Below are 24,327 nucleotides of genomic sequence, written 5' to 3' on the forward strand. Positions count from 1 at the left end.
TATATTTTCTACCTATTTTCTGCTAGGTTAATGTTTAGCAAGGACCATAGAACTTTACTCTACATACATTTCCAAAGCCAACCATAATACACGGCATTTGACCTGGGGAGCCCTATGTATCTGATACACTCTAAGCTCGGAGTGACAGGGGCCTCTTTAGGACTCTTGTAAGTAATAAAACTCTGCCATCTATATTTCAATAACTTGCTATAAGATGTCGCTCTGCAGAAACATCACTGGGAGAGGACGGCTGACAGCACAGATAGCTATAGCGCTCTCTGAAAAGAATCACAAGAACGTGAATGACAGGCCTGTCCAAACAGATGAGAGGCGATGGGAAGGGGCCTCGCTGCGGTGTCTGGAGCCGTCTTCCTGACATGATCACATGTGCTCCTCCGACCATCACTTTGTGTCAACATTGCAATACCTGTCATCTGCTCCAGCAGCTTCCTGCAAGGGCCACCCAACCTGACCGTGTCCTGATACCAATTGATTTCTCGCCCAAAAAGCTTAATTGTTTTCCAATTCAGCTGAAATGGACCTTACAAGTAACGAGGGCCAAATCAATGTCCTTTCCTTTAAAAGGGATTACTGTAGCATGACAATTATTAGGCTGGGAACCTGCATGTCAGTGATCAGAATGCGAAATAACCGAAGTGCCAATGGGGATTGATCCCTAGTGACAAGAGGACGGCCAGCTCCTCAATGGGAAGGACAAATATCACCAGAAAGGTACAATTAAAGAAGACCTGTCACCACTCCTGATAAGTCTGTATTAATAGCTTCATGCATTCCCTGTGTAATAATAATTCTTATGGCTCTATGTTGTGCCATTTCTTTATTATTTCTACTAGAAGTTATGACTGAATTATTAGCCCTCAGTAAGGGTACTGAGGGAGGTAACCAGTTGGGGGTGTGTCCCTGCACAGACTGAAAATGGCAGCACTGATAGGAGAGAGTGAGTCTGTGCAGGTACACCCCCCCAACTGGTTGCCCCCCTCAGTACCCTTACTGAAGGCTAATAATTCATTCATAACTTCTAGTAGAAATAATAGAGGAATGGCACAACATAGAATCATAAGAAAAGATGATCTAGAATGGTTATCATGGGGAATGCATGAAGCTATTAATACAGACTTGTCAGGAGTGGTGACAGGTCCTCTTTAAAGTCCAGTCTCACCAATCTGCACAGTGAAGGGATGACGCACGTTACTATCAATTACTGCAAAAAGGGGGAATGTCGTAATGAAGTGACAGCGGACGTATTTCCTTATGAAGATTTCTTTCCCTATAAAAGTGAAGATCATTATTCGAAACCAATGCCGATATTAAAACATTCTGCCACTGGACAATTGTCACTTCAGCATCCTATGACTGGGCTGACACAAGCAGCGATTTCTGAAATAAACATGCATGCTCGGCCAATGTGACACACTGAACATGATGTTTAAGATGCAGGCAGCATGTTCTAGAGCAAGAGGAACTGAGCAGATTGATATGTAGTTAATGGCAAAAGATTCTGTAAAAATTGTATTTTATACATTTAAATTCCTGCTCATTCTGGTCTTTGAAGTGAAGGACAGCTGTCTCTGTATACACAGTCATAGAGGGAAGGCTGTCAATCACTGATAGGACCGCCTCCTTAACTTCAAAACCTTAACCCCTAAAGGACACGGCCATATTTCACCTTAAAGGGATTCTGTCATCAGATTTAACCCCTCTAACCTAAACATATGCTCATGTCCAGACAATCCCAAGCTGGCCTTATTAAACCTCACTGTGGCTCTATTTGCCCAGTTGTAGTTTAACAACAGCTGGAGGGCCACAGGTTGAGCATCCCTGCTTTAGGTGTTCCACAAGAGTAAATGGCAAATGGAGATAAAATTTGCGAATTTAAGTTTTTGGGCAAATTTTCCATTTTAATCCATTTTTTTCCAATAACAAAGCAAGGGTTAACAGCCAAACAAAACGCTATATTTATGGCCCTGATTCTGTAGTTTGCAGAAACACCCCACACGGTAGGTCGTGGAGGGAAAGGTGCGCCGTATGGTTTTTGGAAGGCAGATTTTGCTGGACTGGTTTATTTACACCATGTCCCTTTTGAAGCCCCCCTGATGCACCCCTAGAGTAGAAACTCCATAAAAGTGACCCCATCTAAGAAACTACACCCCTCAAGGTATTCAAAACTGATTTTACAAACTTTATTAACCCTTTAGGTGTTCCTCAACAGTTTATGGCAAATGGAGATGAAATTTCAGAATTTCTATTTTTGGTAACCTTGCCTCACAAAAATGTAATATAGAGTAGGGATCGACCGATATTGATTTTAGGGCCGATACCGATAATTTGTGAACTTTCAGGCCGATAGACGATAATTTATACAGATATTCTGGTAATTTTAATTTTTGAAAGAAAAAAAAATTCCTACACAAATCTGCTGAAAATTAATGTTTATTGTTAACGTGTATTTATTTTTTATTTTTTTAAAATCTTTCTTTCATTTATACTTAATATTTTGGTGTTTTTGTTTTTTCTTTTACTAACTTTTAGCCCCCTTAGGGACTATAACCCTTGTCCTATTCACCCTGATAGATCTCTATCAGGGTGAATAGGAGCTCACACTGTCCCTGCTGCTCTGTGCTTTGTGCACACAGCAGAATGGAGCTGAACATGGCAGCCAGGGCTTTAATAGCGTCCTGGCTGCCATGGTAACCGATCGGAGCCCCAGGATTACACTGCTGGGGCTTCGATCGGAGGAGCAGGGGAGAGGGGATCCTGTGGCCACTGCCACCAATGATTAATACTGGGGGGGGCTTGGGTGGGGGGGCGCACTGCGCCAATGTTTTTAATACTGGGATGGGGGTGGGGGGCGCACTGCGCCACCAATGATTAATACTGGGGGGCGCACTGCGCCACCAATGAAGCAAAATCTCTCATTAATTCATATACAGGAGGCGGGAGCTGGCTGCAGAATCACATAGCCGGCTCCCGACCTCTATGAGCGGTAGCTCCGATCCGCGGCACCTGAGGGGTTAACTACCGCAGATCGCAGCTATTGCTCATAGAGGTCGGGAGCCGGCTATGTGATTCTGCAGCCAGCTCCCGCCTCCTGTATATGAATTAATGAGAGATTTCTCTTCATTGGTGGCGCAGCGACCACAGCCCCTCCCCTCCTCTTGTCCTCCTTCCTCTCACTGGCTGCACCGGCAGCAGCATCACAGGGGGGAGGGAGACACTGCTTCCTTCTCCCCTGTGCTGCTGAGGGAACACGGAGAGCGCTGTCAGCAGCGCAATCTGTGTCCCAATACGTTAACGGAATATCTGCAAAATAGATGCCGATACCGATACCGATAACGGTCAAAATACTGAATATCGGCCGATAATATCGGTAAAACCGATAATCGGTCGATCCCCAATATAGAGCAACCAAAAATCATATGTACTCTAAAAATAGTCCCAACAAAACTGCCACCTTATCCCGTAGTTTCCAAAATGGGGTCACTTTTATGGAGTTTCTACTCTATGGGTGCATCATTCTCAAATTTCATCTTCATTTGCCAATAACTCTTGTGCAACACCTAAAAGGGTTAACAAAGTTTGTAAAATCAGTTTTGAATACCTTGATGGGTGTAGTTTCTTAGATGGGGTCACTTTTATGGAGTTTCTACTCTAGGGGTGCATCAGGGGGGCTTCAAATGGGACATGGTGTAAATAAACCAGTCCAGCAAAATCTGCCTTCCAAAAACCACACAGCGCACCTTTCCTTCTACGCCCTACCGTGTGCCCGAACAGTAGTTTACGGCCACATATGGGGCGTTTCTGCAAACTACAGAATTAGGGCAATAAATATAGCGTTTTGTTTGGCAGTTAACCCTTGCTTTGTTATTGGAAAAAAGCTGCAGCAGCACCCCTGGGGGGGTCTAGGGTCACCCCAGACACCCGATTTAGGGTGTTGCAACCAAAACCTTTTTTTTTTTTTCAACTAAACTTTTCCTGAATATCCCTGCCTAACCTAACCTGTCCCTAACCTTTCCCTAAATACCTTTTGGTAAGGTAAAGGGGGTGCTGGCTCTGGAGATCCGTGCAGCGCTCCTCTCTCCTCGGCTCCCGGACACAGAAAGGAGGAGGAGAGGAGCACTGCAATAATTTGAACTGCCCGTGCCCCTGCTGCCAATCAGAGCCGATCCTGAGAGGTGATGTCGCCATCACCTCTCAGGATCGCAGGATGGTGAATGGTGGTGTATTATTACACCACCGATCACTATACTGTTCCAGGTCCCCAGAGACCCGAATAACCTGGAAACGCAGCAAACCGCAGGTCTGAATTGACCTGCGGTTTGCTGCGATCGCCAACACGGTCACAGGAGCCCCCCCCCCCCCCCCCCCGCGCATTGACCCAGGGTGCCTGCTCAATGATTTGAGCAGGCACCCAGTTCCAATCACCGCCCGCCGTGCAGCGGTGATCGGAACTACACAGGAAGTACCAGGACATCAGGGCGTACCTGTACGCCCTGTGTCCTTAAAGAGGACCTTTCACCATAATAAAACATCTAAAATAACTATACAGACATGGAGAGCGGCGCCCAGGGATCCCCCTGCACTTACTGTTATACCTGGGCGCCGCTCCGTTCTCCGGTTATAGCCTCCGGTATCTTCATAGTTAGGCTCCACCCAGGGAGCTCAGGCTATGAGCTGAGCGCTGCGATTGGCCAGCGCTACAGCATGGAAGAATGAGACGCCGGCAGGTTCCCCTGGGTGGAGCCTAACTATGAAGATACCGGAGGCTATAACCGGAGAACTGAGCGGCGCCACAGTAAGTGCAGGGGGATCCCTGGGGCGCCGCTCTACACGTCTGTATAGTTAGTTTAGAGGTTTTATTATGGTGAAAGGTCCTCTTTAAGAGGTTAAAGTATAAAATACAAGTTTTATTGAATCTTTTTCCACAAATCTATATATCATATCTGCTCAGCTCCTCCTGCTCTATAACATAGTGCCTGCAGCTCAGACACCATGTTCAACGTGACAGGTTCCCTTTAAAGTTTTTTTTTCCCTAAGGCCCCTTTCACACGGGCGAGATTTTCGCACTGAATCCGGACCCATTAATTTCTATGTGGCTGTGTACATGAGCGGTGATTTTCACGCATCACTTGTGCGTTGCGTGAAAATCGCAGCATGTTCTATATTGTGCGTTTTTCACGCACGCAAGCCCCATAGAAGTGAATGGGGCTGTGTGAAAATCGCAAGCATCCGCAAGCAAGTTCGGATGCGGTGCGATTTTCACGCACGGTTGCTAGGAGACGATCGGGATGGGGACCCGATCATTATTATTTTCCCTTATAACATGGTTATAAAGGGAAAAATAATAGCATTCCTAATACAGAATATATAGTACAATAGGGCTGGAGGGGTTAAAAAAAAATATATATATATATATATATATATATATATAATTTAACTCACCTTAATCCACTTGCTCGCGCAGCCCGGCTTCTCTTCTGTCTTCATCTTTGCTGTGCACAGAAAAAGGACCTGTGGTGACGTCACTGCGCTCATCACATGGTCTGTCACATGATCCATCACCATGGTAATGGATCATGTGATGGTCCATGTGATGAGCGCAGTGATGTCATCAAAGGTCCTTTACCCAGGTCCTGAAGAAAGAAGAGAAGCCGGGCTGCGCTAACAAGTGGATTAAGGAGAGTTAAATTATTATTATTATTTTTTTTAACCCCTCCAGCCCTATTGTACTATATATTCTGTATTAAGAATGCTATTATTTTCCCTTATAAACATGTTATAAGGGAAAATAATACAAAACACCTAACCCAAAAAAAAAAATTGCGCAGGTTCCCGCAACGCACCCGCATCTTTTCCCGCAACGCCCGTGTAAAACCAACCTAATAGATTGGGGAATAACAAAAGAAGTTTTAGTCGCTGGTTCAGTAACCCCCCACTTCTCCAGTGGGGCTAATTGAATCCTCCACACCACTGCAGCAATGACATGCGTATACATGTGACAGCTGCAGCCAATCACTGCCCTCAGTGGTATACATCAAAAAAGAGCGCTGAGGCTAGTGCCTGGATGAAGTGGTCAAATGTGGTATAAGACATGTCATTGCTGCAGCCATGTAAACAAAGCCCGTCCGGGAGGACCAGGGAGTCAGCACTAGAGTGGAGGGGGTTTGAACCGGTGAGTATAACTGCGTAAAATTTGTTAATGTATGGTAATTGAGTACATTGTTATTTTAGCACCTTCCTGCCTTTCACCATTTTATTAAATTAATTCGGACAACCCCTTTAAAGATAAAGTGAGGGGTGACAATGTGCCTACAGGATAGTTACATTTGTATAAAATAAGGGGCAGGATTATTACATTTTACCATACCCTCTTATCTTCATCTATATTTTAACAGGTCCAGTTTAGAGTGTCTGTCATGCATCAGGTACAGATGTCTAAAACTCTTAAAGACTCTAAAAGGCCAAGTTTACAATTCAATTAAAGGGGTTCTCTAAACACAGACAACATCTTTGTTACCAGATGGCAAAATCCATGACAGGAATTTTGCATGTTTGTGAATGATGCCATATAGGAAAAAATCCAAAAGGGGCACTGTGCCCTAGCATTGCAGCCCCTTTGTTCTAGGTGTTGTGGGGACCCAAACAGGGCAGACCCTTACCAGTGAGAAATGATTGCAAATCATAGCAATATACATAGCTTCATTGCCAAAGGCTGGAAAACCCCTAAAAGTCTATGGGGCGGAAGGGTAAGAAAGAAAAATAGCACGGGATAAATAGGGAACCTGCTTGTAGAGAAATCCTGTACTGGGCAGAAGTATTTTACCGTCTGGAAACATGGCCATATACTGCAGCTATTCTGTATATGCCTTTACAAGTATAGAAAATGACAGATTCATTTGGTTACCTGGATCTGCTAAACCCGAGGTTTCCAGCAGTATGTAGTCAAACTTTCCTTTCTTCTGCATTAGATTTTCTATTGCTTTTAGTCCATTGTCCCTTAAATAAAAGTTTGTAGACTGTCAGCCCATAGTAAAACAATGAACCTTAGGGTACATTCACACGACCGTGTGTAATCCTTTCCGTTTTGCGGTTCGCAAATAACGGAAACGTGTGTCTGCATTTTGCGGACAAATGACTTCCGTTTGTGTTCCGTGTGTCTTCAGTTTTTTACGGTCCGCAAAAAATGGAAGGAAAAAAAAAAAAGAATTATTAAGGCCTTCAAAAATATGGAAATGGATCCGCAAAAAACGGATGACATACGAAAACCATTCCGTATGTCATCCGCAATTTGCGGATCCATTGACTTGAATGGGGCTGCGGACCGATCTGTGTGCGGACAATAGTAGGAGAAGCTTCATATTTTTGCGGACTAGAAATGCGGAAACACGGATGCGGACAACACACTGAACGTTGTCCGCACATTTTATTCACCCATAGAAATGAATGGATCCGCATCTATTGTCAAAAAGGCGGAACAGATGCAGATAAAAAAAAAATTATACGGTCGTGTGAATGTACCCTTAATCAGAAATGTAATACTGTAACAGAAGAGGTAGGTGCAGAATGAAACAGGTTCATCAGTGACTTACTTGTTCTCAAAATATTTCATTTGCATAGCTGTGTCCACTAGAGGGCGTACAGGTCTATGCAATAAACATCATCTAGTAAGGTTATCATTAGGGATGAAACATCCGAAGTCGATTCGCATAATACTTTGCTTAAATACTGTACGGGTTTGGTTCCAAGGTACCACTTATAGGAGCCGATACATTCTAATACTGTACGGAGCGCTCGCTCGGTACAGTATTCTAACGAAGTATTATGCGAATCGACACATACGACAGGATAATAAAGAACAATATACTGCATTTCATATACTATACCAATTATAATACCTGATCATGGCTCCCAAGATAGAATACAGTAAGGGATCTCTGTCTCACAGCATTCACCATAGGCAGTTATAGATACACTATATGGAGAATAGTATTCTGACACACCTCTTAAACATTAAATTCATTCAGTCCCTTTGCCACAGTTGTATAATATCCAGCCCCTAGCCATGCAGTCAGCCTTTACGGACATTTGGGAAAGAATGGGTTATTCTAAAGAGTTCATCGAATTCCAGCATGTCACCATTGTAACAAGTCTCTACATTAAATTTCTTCTCTCAGTACAACCACAGTACCTCAGCCATGAAGTGGAAGACTGTGTAAAGCTATATTGTGGGGTCATCAAGTGCGGAGGAGCATAGTGCATAAAGGTCACCATGTTCTGCTGACTCAATAACTGCTGGCATTATTATCAGTACAATAACTATGCACCAGAAACTTCATGGCTGGATGGATACAAGCCTTACATCACCAAGCACAATGCCAGGCGTCAGATGGAGTTGGATAAAGCATGCCACCACTGGACTCTGGAGCAGTGGAAACATGTTCTGTGGGGTGATGAATCACACTTCTCCATCATGCCCTCTTGACCAACATCAGTGTCTGACCTCAAAGAAAATCTTGTAAAAGTCCTTCCCAGAACAGTGGAAGCTGTTTTATCTACAAGAGGGGAGAGGGTCAACTCCATATTAATGCCTATGGATTTATAATGTGATGTCCAGAAGGCTCCTGTAGGTGTAACGTATAGATGACCCTATGCTTTTGTCCATATAGTGTATATATTGACTTTTCCTAAATGCCACTTACTTTACAGAGCAGCATAGGCAACCATTTCTTAACTCCAACCACTCCTCGTAAAGTTCTCCAGCCTGGCTGATAGCCAAAGACTTTTCCACGACACTGCCTGTACAGCAAACAATGAAATGTAACACGTGAGATCCACACCGTATGATCAAAGTCCCTTCTACTTTCCTACTGCTGTGGAGGTTTCACATTCCTATCTCTCCTATCTGTGGTACGCCAGCAAAGTGAATACATTGGGTACAATATCAAGAAGGGATCTACCTGATTGGATCTCAGGAGCCCTACTGCAGAGTCCCAAACTTATCATAGTATGGGATGTACAGATGCGGAAAGCAAAAACGCAGACCACAGACCCCTTGAAAACAATAGGCCCTCGAATAAAATGCGGACGCCACACAGACCGCATTCGTATCTTGCGGACCGCGAAACAGGTACAGTCGTGTGCATGTAGCCTTACTCTGTAATGTCGGATTCTGTCCTCTGAATGTACACTGCAGTGGAATATGTTGGTGCTATATCAAGATAATTATTATTATGATATGCCACCACTTTATTAGATGGGTTAGTACTCCATTATATTAGAAGTTATCATGCTGTGGCTATCATTTATGCAGTCATGATATCTTACCTTCACCAAACTCATTAACAATGACTGCAATTCTTTTGTTGTGCTGTTCTGTCAAAATGTAGTTCAAAAGCGTAGTCTTCCCGGCACCTAAACCATAAAAAGTGAAATGAATAAGAATACTAAGGACAAAAATAATATACACTGACATACCAAGAATACCCTAGGGCAGTGGTGGCGAACCTATGGCACGGGTGCCAGAGGCGGTACTCAGAGCCCTCTCTGTGGGCACCCGCACCCTGGAAAAAGTCTATGGTGTACCAATATGCCTTAGACTTTTCCTGCCATTCATCAGCATAGGGCGCACTATGAACAGCACAGGCAGCGCACTGAATGTAGGCAGGCTATTATAGGTAAATGATAAAGTACATGGGAGATATACTATACTGGTATTCGGGGTAAATTGCCGTGTTGACACTTTACGATAAATAAGTGGGTTTTGGGTGGTAGTTTGGGCACTCGGTCTGTAAAAGGTTCGCCATCACTGCTTTAGGGTATGTTCCTATGTGGTGGAGAAAATCCGCAGCAGACATTCACTCCATAATCGACGTGCTGCAAATCTGAAATCCACACAGCATGTCAAGTTATGTGCAGATTACATTTGTTTAAAATCTCATCCACTTTGCTGTTACTGTACAATGCTGCTCACAAATACTCCCCATTTACGCTGTGTGGGAACATGACCTTACAAAGCACGATGTAAGGCGTTATACATATCTCACTCAAAGGGGTTTTCTCATTTATAACATGCATACCCTAGCTGCAGCATAGGTGATAAATTTATGATGGCTGTAGGTCTGACCACCGGGACTCCTACCGATCATGAAAACGGGGTCCCCATGTGCCCCTGCGTAAAGAGAGTAGTAGTGCACATGCTTGATTATCGCTCCATTCACTTCTATGGGACTGCTGTAGATAGCCGAGCGCTGTACTCAGTAGTTCCAAAGTGAATGTAGTATGGGTCACACATGCAAGCTACTACTGCATTCACTCGGGGGGACCCTTCTCCTCCTGTTATTGGGGTAGCATTCCACCATTTATCATCTATCCTGTGGATATTAATGGGAAAACTCCTTTGCACATAATTTTAGGGATACTCTTAAAGGGACACTGTCACCTTTTATTTGGTCTATAAAATCTGTTTTATTAATATGTAAAGTACCTCAATAAGGAGCCCAAGGGGACGTCCCTCTGGCAGTTGGAGACCAGCCGTTCCCATTACTTTTGAGCCCAGCACCGACCCACTTCTAATTTATTCACTGCTCAGCGCCGACGTAATGTTTGTGCAGGGCCCATTTGTGCAGCTGGCGCATGCACAATGAGTTCTGTGAGGCCGATGCCAGGAGGGCGGTGCTGGGCTCCGAAGTAATGAGAGCGGCTGGTCGCCAACTGCCGGAGGGACGTCCCCTTGGGCTCCTTATTGAGGTACTTTACATATTAATAAAGCCGATTTTATAGACCAAATAAAAGACACAGGGCAGTAATACTAGTATATTTTAATGTAAATCATGGAGACTAATGTGGTGATGTTATTAGCTCAGTAAGTAAAATCCAGGTGACAGTGTCCCTTTAACCATCAGCATGGTGGCAGATGTAATGCATGCTATACCATGAGTCACCACAAGAATGCGCTGCTGCATCACATTACCATGAAAAAAAAACACAAAGAAGCAAGCTGTGACTAGTTTCTACATAAAGCCATAGCAATCATGAGCCAGTCTGTCAAATACAGGCACGCTATAGGTACTATATAAGCTAGGGGAAAAAACAAAAACAAACTTGAATGCTCCACATTGTATTTGCTATGGGCCTCCACCAATGGACGGAGATCTGATGAAGAAAAATAAACTCGACACGCTTCCTTCCTTGTTTTGCAAACTCACTGATCTGATAAGATGTGTTTTATAAGCAAACAGGGAAGCCCAGGAGGAAAACACCATAACACGTGGACCTCTCACGATCAGCCTGAAGATTTCATGTGACAACATCATGGTCACCGCAAAACCGAAGATAAAGAGAAGCTATCAAATCTGATTTACTAGCATTACTTGGCAGTGCCCTAGAAGTGGTCACACATGCACCCCACCACTCCCATTTTCGGGGGCATTCCAGATCCTCCATTTTCGTACTCAATGGGCGTCCCAGCGGTCATACCTCCAGTAATCAGACACTGTTAGGGCTCATGCATAGGACTGTATGTATTTTGCTGTCCGCAAAATTAACGGATGAGGTCCGTGTGACATCCATGTTGCATTTGTTTTTTGTTTGTTTTTCAGATCGATTGTAACAATGCCTATCCTTGTCCGCAAAACGAAGAACAGGACATGTTCTATTTTTTTTTTGCAGAAAGAACATGTGGACACGGAATGCACAAGGAGTCATTTTCGTTTTTTTTTTTTCAAGCCCCATTGAAATTAATGGTTCCGCATACGGACCTGTAAAAAAAAAATGGATCGGACACAGAAGAAAAACACGTTTCTGTGCTTGAGCCCTTAGTGAAAAAGCCCTTTCTAAGTTCTGGAACTTTTTAAAATACTTTCAATCCCTTACTAGCCTCAAAATCTGCGTTTGCAGTCAGTGAATGTAAATATTCTTGCCGATAGTGAGAAACTGATGACCCACATATATTGTGTTCTCAGTAGAATCAGGATTTCTTTTATTACCAGAGCTATAGTACAACACTCATAATGGAAATGCAGGCTTTCATGGGTCTTCCATGTTTCAGCATTTGTTGAAAAGGACAGAATAGTGCTGTGTGAACAGAGCCAAGCAATAGGTAAAATGCATCAGCCTGGAGTACAAGAGGTTCCACTCACAGGGGTTTTCAGGGGGTAAAATATTGATATTCTATCCTCAAGATAGGTCATTAACACCCGATGGGTGGGATTCCGGCTCCCAGCACCACCACTAATCAGCTATTTGAAAAGGCCATGGTGCTCCGGCCTCCTCACGGCATACGAAGCACACAGAGCTCCTCCGGAAAATGAAAGGAGGAATCTGATTAGTTGCTATGGACAACTAAGGCTACTTTCACACTAGTGTTTTTGCTGGATCCGTCAGGGCTCAGTAAAAACGCTTCCGTTACTGATAATACAACCGTTATGAACGGATCCGGTTATATTATTATCTTTAACATTGCTAAGATGGAGCCATCATGAACTCCACTGAAAGTCAATGGGGGACGGATCCGTTTTCTATTGTGTCAGAGTTAAACGGATCTGTCCCCATTGACTTGCATTGTGGGTCATGACGGATCCGTTCTGCTATGCATCCCATGACGGAAAGAAAACTGCAGCATCCGGTATGAGAACGCAACCAAACGGATTGGAATGCATTTTGGAGCATTCCGTTCAGTTCAGTTCAGTCTTGTCCCCATTGACAATGAATGGGGACAAAACTGAAGCGTTTTTCTCCGGTATGGAGACCCTATGACGGAACTCAATAGCGGAAAATAGAAACACTAGTGGGAAACACTTTATACTAGGTTTGATAACTCTTCCCATAGTTCCTGAGAATAGCAAACTGTACAGTTGCATAACTTCTCGTCATCTCCAGCTTTGCATGCAAAAAATCCCTCATATATCGCACAGTGAAAACACTTCTACATGGGAGAGTGGAAAGACGGACGGCTAGGTAGCTATGAGGGCGTGGAAGTGTCTGCTGTGTGTGAATATATCCTAAGAAAGGTTATTAGTATTACTTACCTAAGTAACCTGTAATGATAGTGACTGGAATCCTGCACTGGGTTTGTTCATCCTGTACCAGTTGTATGATGGGAACAAGTTCTGGGCAGTCTTCATCTTCCTCCATGAAGATAATAGAGCTTTAAACTCTAAAAAATAAAGATAAAGACAATAGCCTTTATATTACTTGGGGGTAAATTTAAATCTGTGATAACAACCCCACAACAATACAAAGTGTGTGTGTGGGGGGATGAATCAAAACTGGTGTAAAGGAAAACTAGCTTAGTAGTCCATAGCAACCAATCAGATTCCACCTTTCATTTTCCAAAGGAGCTCTGAAAAGTGAAAGACGGAATCTGATAGGTTGCTATGGGCAACTAAGCCAGTTTTCCTATTTAAACCAATATGTCTACATAGAGCAAGCAGACCATGGCTGGCATATGCTGGTAGGTAGTCCTTGAGACCGCCACTGATACAGAACCTCTTGAAACCTAGCTGCTTCTTCCAGTAGTTTTAGGGTGGTTATCCCATGAAAAATGCTATTATGAATAAAGGCACATATTAATATACCAATTGAAGTGTATTAAAAATATGTTGTCTTAGTTGACATAATTTACACTGGTGACAGTGGTAATGCCCCCACCAATAGCTGTGTCTACCAAGTCAATCACGCTGTAGTGGACCGATATGCACCAGTCATGTCGGTCTGCTAACTCAGGAATGCAAATTCATTAAGTACGGTGACGCTTCCTCTCTACTTGTCAGAGAGGGGATGAGCATGCATAGTTATACTATAATCCTCTGACAAGCAGAGAAGAAGCATCATCAGACTGGATTAGGCTACTTTCACACCTGTGTTAGGTGCGGGTCCGTCTGGTATCTGCACAGACGGATCCGCACCTAGAATGCAAACGCTTGTATCCGTTCAGAACGGATCCGTTTGCATTATGAAGAACAAAGTCAAAACGGATCCGTCCTGACTTACATTGAAAGTCAATGGGGGACGGATCCGTTTTTAACTGCACCATATTGTGCCAGTGAAATCGGATCCGCATCGCCAGGCGGACACTAAAACGCTGCAAGCAGAGTTTTGGTGTCCGCCTCCAGAGCGGAATGGAGGCTGAACGGAGGCAAACTGATGCATTCTGAACGGATCCTTATCAATTCAGAATGCATTTGGGCTGAACTGATCCGTTTTGAACCGTTTGTGAGAGCCCTGAAACGGATCTCACAAACGGAATTCAAAACGCCAGTGTGAAAGTAGCCTTAATGTGCAGCTTGAGCCTGAGTAAGCAGACCAAGACAAACAGCGCAGGCATGTCTGCCACAGTTTGATTCAGTAGGTGGACACAGCTATATACAGTGAAGAAAAACTAGGGGGCGTTATCACAACCACTGCGGGTTCGTGTTGTGGTATTTACTGAACTGCGTTATGGATTCCGTTACAACGGACCATAAGGGGACTCCAGCAGAACGTAAACCGGACGGATCCGTTAAGCAGGCCATAGACTTCTATTAAGACGGAATGAATTATAATATGCCTCTAAGGCTCCATTCACACCTCCGCAAAATAGGTCCGCATCCGTTCCGCAATTTTGCTGAACAGGTGCGGACCTATTCATTTTCAATGGGGCCGGAATATGCTGTCCACATCCGCACTTGCATTCTGCAAAAATAATAGAACATACAAAACACATACGGACTTGTGAATGGACCCCAAAGGCATTCCGTTATGCTTTCCATGATGGAATTGTGTTATGGTCCGTGGTAACGGAATCCATAACGCAATTCAGTAAAGACAACAACACAAACCCGCACACGAACTTCAAAATATGCCACCAATGCAAGTTATCTCAACAAAGACTAAATATTTTTAGTACAATTCAATTTATATATTGATTTTATTAATAATAATTTTTTTTAAAACCTCTTTACACAGAATGTCATCCTGTAGAAGAAGTAGGCCTCTTGGATTTATCGGATATGTTGTAAAAACTGAAACAATTACAGGGTGGACGCTGACTTAGGAAATGCTACTGAATGAATGATTTGTCATAAAGAGGAGGCTGTCCTTGATACGTCCATGGTTGGCATTGTAGTAACCATTAACATAAAGCTTTGTTTCTTCTTGTTTCCGATTACACAATCTGCATTGTGCGGCTGGATCGCAGCGCCCTTGTGAAATTCCATGAAAACATCTCTGATCACATACATCCTGTTTGGTATATACACAGAGACCAATCGCTAAAAGAAAATGTAGAAGTCTTATTAAATGGGTTTTTACAAGGGAGTCAATGTATTGAAAAATGGGGTCTGAATGGAGAGGCCAAGACCTGATGTTATCGACATTTCATGCGAGTCTCGCGTTGGGTTATAAGCACAGGGTGCAGGTCAGATCCCAATTATGCTGAAGGAGTCAAAATGCCCGAAAAACTTCATCTGACTTCTATAACGTAGTAAGGCTGTATGCTGGTGTTATTTATTTGTGTAACTAAAAAATCCCTTTTTTGTGGAACTATGGCTAGCACTAATGAGAAGGAGACTGTCATCTCTATGGAGGACATAGAAACCTAGAATGTGTCGGCAGATAAGAACCATTTGGCCCATCTAGTCTGCCCAATATACTGAATACTATGGATAGCCCCCGGCCCTATCTTATATGAAGGATGGCCTTATGCCTATCCCATGCATGCTTAAACCCCTTCACTGTATTTGCAGCTACCACTTCTGCAGGAAGGCTATTCCATGCATCCACTACTCTCTCAGTAAAGTAATACTCAGTAAAGGACAAGGTGACATGGACGGGGAACACACCTATCCATACTGTAATATTAAATACTTTTATTACAATTAAAAATCCTCCCTTAACCCCTTAAGGGCCCATTCACACATCCGTGTGTGCTTTGCGGATCCACAAAACACGGACAGCGGCAATGTGCGTTCCGCATTTTGCGGACCGCACATTGCCGGCACTAAGAGAATATGCCTATTGCGGACAAGAATAGGACATGTTCTATTTTTTTCAGGATCGGAATTGCGGACCCGGAAGTGCGGGTCCGGAATTCCGGATCGGGGCGGCACGTCGTGCGGCCCCATAGAAATGTATGGGTCCGCAATTCCGTTCCGCAAAATGCGGAATGGAATTGCGGATGTGTGAATGGAGCCTTACAACGTAGAGATTTTCAGTTTTTGTTTTTCACTCCCTGCCTTTCTGGAGCCAAGACTTTTTTTTATTTTTCTGTTCACATAGCCGTATGAGGGCTTCTTTTTTGCGGGACAAGTTGTACTTTTTAATGGCACCATTTGATGTTGCATACGATGTAGTGGGAGGCTGCGTTTCCTATGCAGTAAAACTGACCTGTTCCCCTTGGTCTCTGGGTCACTACGATTACAGCAAGCAATATCACATATGTATAGCTTTTCTTGAGCTTTAATACAGAGAAAAAAAACTTTGGAAAATATCATCATATTCTGACCCCCATAACTTTTTTAGATTTACATCTACGGACCTGTGTGAGGGCCCATTTCTTGTGTGGCGATCTGTAGTTTTATTGCTACCATTTTGAAGTATGTATAACTTTTTGATCACTTTTTATTCAATTTCATCCGGTGAACCGATGAAAAAACTGCAAATCAAATTATTATTTTTTCATTACAGGATAAATACATTTATATTTTAAATTTTTGGGCATTTTTGAACGTGGTGGTGCCTACCGTATTTTTTGCCCTATAAGACGCACCTAGGTTTTTGGGGAGGAAAATAATAAAAAAAAATTTTTTTGCCAAAAGGTGTGCTTTTGGTGGGTTTGGAACTAATGGTGGTCTGTGGCTGGCACAGTTACAGGGGGGGGGGGGGGGATCTGTGGCTGGCACCGTTACAGGGGGGGGGGGGGAATCTGTGGCTGGCACCGTTACAGGGGGGGGGGGGGGAATCTGTGGCTGGCACCGTTACGGGGGGGGGGGGGGAATCTGTGGCTGGCACCGTTACGGGGGGGGGGGATCTGTGGCTGGCACCCTTACGGGGGGGGGGGGGGGAGGAATCTGTGGGTGGCACCTTTATATATGTGCCATCCACAGACTCCCCAGCCCATAACAGTGCCATCCACAGACCCCCCACCCCCTTAACTGTGCCATCCACAGATGTTCCCCATAAAACGGTCATCCACATACAAATCTAAAATGTCTCATTCAATTAAAAGTGATTAAACATGCCCCCTCACTCCTAATATTACCGTACATCCTAACAGCTTCTGTACAATGCAGGCAGGCCGGACGGCCGGCGCGTCACTCACTGACGTCACTTGCCTGCGCCGCCTGCTTCATTCATAAAGTAGGCGGCGCAGGCACGTGACATCAGGGAGTTACGCTGCCGCCCGCCCGGCCTGCCTGCCTGCATTCTACAGAAGATGTTAGGGTGTACGGTAATATTAAAAGTGGGGGGGCATGTTTAATCACTTTTAATTGAATGAGACATTTTATATTTGTATAGTGCAGCACTGGAGCGGCGGGGCCGGACTACAGTGACTGCACCGCCCCGCCGCAATTGCCGGCCCCCAGCTCCTCCTCCCAGTCCCTCCCCGCTCGCTCATACATCGCATCCTGCAATGTAAAAATGTCAGCATTCGCTCCATAAGACGCTTTTTTTTTTTAGGTGGGGGGTGCGTCTTATGGGGCGAAAATTACGGGTATGTTCTTTATTTTTAATTGTTTATTTATTTGTATTAGAGCTCATGCACACGGCCATTGCCCCGCCGTGGCCGTATTGCGGCCCACATACGCCGGATCTGCAATACACGGGACACCAGCCATGTGCACCCTGCATCACAGATGCGGACCCATTCACTTGCGGAAGCACGGATCGGAACCTCACGGAAGCACTACGGAGTGCTTCTGTGGTGTTTGGAAATATATTTATAATAAAGTAACATTTAAGTATTTTCCTTTTCTTAATTCCTGGAGAACCCCTTTAATTTTTGAAAAACTGCATTAAGGCTGCAAGCTGTGACCCAACCAGAACCCATACCTATACATATAACCAGAGCTTCAATTTACTCTGCAATCCGTTTGTCTAGCTCCTGTGTGAGGCTGCAACACAGAGTATCATGGAGCCTGATCTTCCCAAAGACTACAACCCCCACAATCCCTAGCTTTCCTGCAGTGAGTGTTGATGTTTAGTGATTGGCTGCCTGATATACAGTCCGGTCACGCCCCCTCTACTCAGTAATCACCAGCACACTGACACGCCCTTTGTTTCACAACACACTGAGCATGCTCGACCTAACAAAGGCTCAGAACTACAGGTCGATGCCATGGTAATTTATGAGGAAACTACTTTTATAACTACTGAACGGTAAATATGTGAAATTTACATTATATTAGGTAATTATTGGTAATGAATTAGTCTAAAACATAAGTTAATACTTCTTTAAAGGGACACTTCCATTGAAAAGGTTTTATCACTTTTTTTTGTGACTATTCTATGTAAAAAAAAATAAAAAATTTGTGGGTGGTTTTTTAGATATAATTTTTTAAAGTTTTTCTATGTATTCTAATTCCCGTCCATGCTCTTTAACTTCCTGTTTGGACCTTGAGTACAGCAAACAACGTAGCTAACTTTAGGGCTCATGAATGTCCGCAATAAACGGGCACCAGCCGCGTGCACTCTGTATCGGAGATACGGAGCGGAGGTACGGATCGGATGCCCACAAACGCACTAATAAGCGCTTCCGAGGAATTTCAGTCTGTGCCTCTGCACCGCCAAAAAAAAAAAAAATAGGACATGCTCTATTTTTTTGCGGTGTGGAGGCACAGACCAAAAACCCACGGAAATGCTTTGCAGTGCTTTCGTGGGCATCCGATCTGTACCTCCGCTCCGTATCTTGTGGATTGCTGACCCATTCAAGTCAATGTATCTGCATCCGCAAATGGCGTGCATTGCGGACTGCAATTTGCGGTCCATGAGCCCTTAGGGCTATTTCACACAAGCGAGTCCATTGCAGGAAGGTAGTGCTTCCGTGCCTCCGTTCTGAACCCAACCTTCCAGATTGCGGACCCATTGAAGTGAATGGGTCCTCATCCGTGATGCAGTGCACAGACAGCCGATGGCCCGTATATATTGCGGACCCACTGTTAGCGGGTCGCAATCTGGGCACCGACTTTGTACATGAGCCCTTAGTCAGCTGCGAGAGAGACTTCCCCAAGTACTTGCCTCAATTACAAAATCACAAATTACACTGAAAAGTGTAATTCTCTTCTGTGGACATCTTTATCTAGACCTAAGAGAACAACAGAGCTGTCATACAGTTATCTCAATTCTACACCTACTATTGTAACGAGAATTGCCTTGCAGATTCACAGCAGCAGTAAACTGACCATGGATTGCCTATCTATATATCAGGTCTTATCATTTCTGTTGACTGCTACAGAAGACCAATATTTTGTATTTCATTTTCAATGGTATAGTTATGCTAAAAAGAAAAACTGCCAAACAAATACCCTTTTCTGATGGGTGTCCCTCTAATACCCCGAGTGCTGTATGCATCCACACTTCCATTTCGCGGCCCCGCAAAAAAAAAAAAAAAATAGAACATGTCCTATTTTTTTACATTTTGCGGACAAGGATAGGACGTTTCTATGCACTCAGCTGGTATCTGTGTTTTTGTGCCATGTTACCAGCACTCTGACTTTCCAAATAACCCAGCATCTTATGTGCAGACAGGAAGTCAGTTTCTCTATGTATTCCTATGGAAGCCTCAATGTCAGTCTCATAGGAATAAATAGAGAAGTAACTGACTTCCTGTCCTGTGTCAGTTGGAGATCAGAGTGTTGATCACATGACACAGCTGAGGATCAGAAGGGAGGCTATAACTTACAAATACAGTCACCAGTAAGAAAATTACCTTCAGTACAGTTTACATGATGTGCCTTTCTAACAGGTCAGAGAATAAAAAATTCTGCGGTAGTGCTTCTTTAAATTGTTCCCTCATCACTATCCCTATAAAGAGGTGGAAAAACTTTGCTGCTCTGTCAACTCATATGGGGGCACTGGACCTACAGAGCAGAACAGCTCATTGTGGGGTTAATAATAGTGTTGATGGGCCAATGTAATACTGGAGACCCAGAACTGCGTGTGCAGCCCAAACATTATGTGGACTTATCAAGGCAAACATAACATCCTGACTACACTGCACCAGCAAAGCCTCTGGTCTTCTGTTCCGCTCACCAGGTATAAGGGGGCTCAGCTGCTCAGCCAGTGCATGCTGGTTCAGTTAGGATGTAATGTTTGACATAGTATTATATTTTAAAAATGATGGGAAAACATGAGTTTTTAAAAGGAATAAAAGCCAGATAAATTTAAAATTGTGTACATTTTCTATTTATGCATGATAGACAGTCCTGGAGTAGACTAATAATTGTTTCTCCACATAAATAGCAATCTTTTACAGTTATGTATGACTAAGTATTAACCACTTCCCATCTGGGCCATTTGCCCCCTTCCTGACCAGGCCTAATTTTGCAAAACTGACATCTCTCACTTTATATGGTAATAACTTTGGAACGCCTTTATTTATCCAAGTCATTCAAAGATTGTACTTCATGATAGTCATAAATTTGAGTCAATATATTTCACCTTTATTTATGAAAAAATCCCAAATTTTCTAAATTTCAATTTCTCTGCTTTTAAAAACAGAAAGTGATACCTCATAAAATATTTATTACTTAACATTCCCCATAGGTCTACTTTATGTTGGCATCATTTTGGAAATGTCATTTTATTTTTTTAGGATGTTAGAAGGCTTAGAAATTTAGAAGCAATTCTTCAAATTTTTAAGAAAATTGCCGAAACCCATTTTTTAAGGACCAGTTCAGGTCTGAAGTCACTTTGTGGGGCTTACATAGTGGATACCCCCCCATAAATGACCCCATTGTAGAAACTACACCCCTCAAGTTACTTAAAACAGATTTTACTAACTTTGTTAACCCTTTAGGCGTTCCACAAGAATTAAAGGAAAATGGAGATCAAATTTTTAAATTTCACTTTTTTGGCAGATTTTCCATTTTAGTCCAATTTTTTCTTTAACACATCGATGGTTAACAGCCAAACAAAACTCAATATTTATTACCCAGATTCTGCGGTTTACACAAACACCCCTTATGTGGTCATAAACTGCTGTATGGGCACACGGCAGGGCGCAGAAGAAAAGGAACTCCACATGGTTTTTAGATGCCATGTCCCATTTGAAGCCCCCCTGATGCACCCTTACAGTAGAAACTCCCAAGAAGTGAACCCATTTAGGAAACTAGGGGATAAGGTGCCAGTTTCATTGGTACTATTTTTGGGTACATATGATTTTTTTTTTTGTAAAATTATTTTTATTGTTTTCTTCCAGCTTAGTCAATACACTAAGGCTACTTTCACACTAGCGTTGTTTTAATCCGGCGTTCAATTCCGACACCGGAACTGCCCGCCGGATCCGGGAAGACGTGTGAAAACGGATTACATTTGAATCCTGATCAGGATCTTGATCACAATGAAAAAATGCATTGGAAAAAACGGATCCGCCATTTATGGACTTTAACTTTTTTTTTCACATTTTTCGGGTTTAACATGCAAAAGCCGGATCCGTTTTGACTGAACACACAGCGCCAGATCCGGCGTTAATGCAAGTGAATGGGAAAAAGACCGGATCAGGCGTTCAGTCAAAGTGTTCAGGATTTTTGGCCGGAGGTAAAAATACAACATGCTACGTTTTTCTGAAAAGCCTGATCAGTCAAAAAGACTGAACTGAAGACGTCCTGATGCATCCTGAACGGATTACTCTCCATTCAGAATGCATTAGGATAAAACTGATCAGTTCTTTTCCGGATTTGAGCCCCTAGGACGGATCTCAGCGCTGGAAAAGAAAAACGCTAGTGTGAAAGTACCCTTAGTCAAAGTGTTATTGCATAGTCATCACATCTTTGGGTACTTAGTGTTACAATTGAATATTCATAAAGCACAGTATCCGAGTGCAAATATAAAATACAATAATAGATCACTGTGCAAATCTATAAAACATAACATTGCATTACAATAACGTAAACCGTTATGAACAGTACTGGGGAAAGTCAAGGCGAAAAAGGGGGGGGGGGGGAGGGGGGATCCCGAAAAAGGGATTCGCAGGAGCGTGTAGTCAAAGGCTAGGTATGGTAGATCATACAATATTTTCATAGGTACGGCACTACTTAAGACCATTCACCTGGGGAAATATCCACACTCTATTTACTCTATCCTTAGGTGTTGGAGAAATTCCTGTACTTTTTCCATGGACCCCATATACTTTCAAATATAAAAGTAGTACGGGAGTCCCAGTGTGCTATTCGTTCAAGGCGGTATAACTGATCACATTTCTGTAACCAATGTGGCTTCGTGGGTGGATCTACCGATTTCCAATTCACTGCAATCAATAGCCTAGCTGCTGCTAATAGAATGTTGCAAAGAGTACGGGTGTGTTTTGAGCATTGAACATCACTATAAATCCCAAAAAGGCACATTTTCGGGGATGGCGTAATAGTGATCTTAGTGAGGTCAGAGATGGTTTTACATAAACTATGCCAGAAAGGCTTTATCTTGTCACAAGACCACCAAATGTGACCATGGGTACCTACTTCCCTCCGGCACCTCCAGCACTCTGTAGTACAGTCAGGGAACATGCTGCCAAGGCGAAACGGAGTGTAATACCATTGTGTTAAAATCTTATAACTGTTTTCCTGTAGTTTGGCACATCTAGACACCCTGGGTGGATTTGATAATGCAGTTCTGACTTCATTGGGGGTGAATGCAATGTTTAAGTCTTTTTCCCATCGGGCAATATAGGGTCGTGTGTCGGAACCCATTAAAGATAACAAAGATTGTACAACTTTGAGATTTTACCCTTTGGTTCTTTAATCTGTAAAGCCAGCTGTTCAAAAAGGAGAATGTTCTGGAGTATTGGACAATCCTATTAGGTGTTTTTTCATATAATTACTAAAATGCATCAAATGAAAGGTAGACAAACTGGTCAGTAAAGGATTCTCCCTCAGGATCTCTAATGATGGAACGTCATTATCTGGGCATAGGTCTAGGGCTGGCGTTGACATAGACCTCGCTCTTTCTGGTAAAGTCTCTTGGAAGTGGACCGTGGAGTTAAAGAACACATCTCTCACTTGCAATAGTGTTTGATAATTTGGAGAAAGCCGTGTCAACCAGTCTGACTCCTTCCACATGCGTAATGTGTAACCCGTGATGGGGCTTTGAAAGCTTACTGTTTTGTTTATTAGATGACGATCCAGAAAGAGCAAAGATCTAATCGGTAAAGGGGACATATTATTTTCCACTTCAATGTCTAATCTATTCCCGTGTGGTCTTAACCAATCAAGGCATCTAGAGCATACTATTGCCTTATGGTACGTGTAAAGATCCGGAACTCCGAGACCTCCCACATCAGTTCGCTGTATTATCTGTTTATATGGCAGTCTAGCTTTCTTACCACCCCAGGGTACATATGATTTTTTGATCATTCATTATAACACTTTATGGGGCAAGGTGACCAAAAAATTGGTTGTTTTAGCACAGTTTTTTTTTCTTTTCTTTTTTTTTACAGTGTTCACCTGAGGGGTTCAGTCAAGTGTCATTTTTATAGAGCAGATTGTTATGCACGTGGCGATACCCAATAGGTATACTTTTTCTTATTTATTTAAGTTTTACACAATAATAGCATTTTTGAAAAAAAAAATTATGTTTTAATGTGTCCATGTTCTGAGAGCTATAGTTTTTTAATTTTTTGAGAGATTTTCTTATGTAGGGGCTCATTTTTTGCGGGATGAGGTGACGGTTTTATTGGTACCATTTTATGGGACATACGCCTTTTTGATCACTTGATGTTGCACTTTTTGTGATGTAAGGTGAAAAATTGCTTTTTTTGACAGTTATTTATTTTATTTTTTTATGGTGTTTATCGGACTGGGTCGATTATGTGATATATTTATAGAGCCGACCGTCACGGACGCGGCAATACAAAATATGTCTATTTTATTTTATTTTTTATATTTTTAACATTTTTTTTTATTCCTTACTTGGGGAATTATTTTTATTTTTTTACATGTGAAACCTTTTTTATTTTTTATTTTTTTTTACACTTTTCGTCCCCCATAAGGTCATACAAGACCTCTGGGGGACATTTACTTCACTTTTTCTTTTTCACTGTTGATTTCTCCTGTAACTGGGGCTAACATAGTAGCCCTAGTTACAGGAGAAATACACCCCCCCCCCCCCCCCCATCCCCCC

At 43.0% G+C, this 24,327-nt stretch overlaps 1 protein-coding gene across 1 annotated transcript in view; it reads right to left on the reverse strand.

Annotated features, from left to right (window-relative positions):
- LOC120989180 (COBW domain-containing protein 2-like) overlaps positions 1-24,327 on the reverse strand; it is a 91,060-nt gene that overhangs the window by 46,849 nt on the left and 19,884 nt on the right. The window contains exons 2-5 of the mRNA XM_040417105.1: positions 13,044-13,171; positions 9,343-9,429; positions 8,718-8,814; positions 6,923-7,014 (exon numbers count right to left, since the gene is read on the reverse strand). Coding sequence (XP_040273039.1) covers positions 6,923-7,014; positions 8,718-8,814; positions 9,343-9,429; positions 13,044-13,149 — 382 coding nt within the window. The 5' untranslated portion in view covers positions 13,150-13,171. The remainder of the gene's footprint in view (positions 1-6,922; positions 7,015-8,717; positions 8,815-9,342; positions 9,430-13,043; positions 13,172-24,327) is intronic.

Source organism: Bufo bufo, chromosome 2, assembly GCF_905171765.1.
Source record: "Bufo bufo chromosome 2, aBufBuf1.1, whole genome shotgun sequence".
NCBI classification, from domain to species: Eukaryota; Metazoa; Chordata; class Amphibia; order Anura; family Bufonidae; genus Bufo; species Bufo bufo.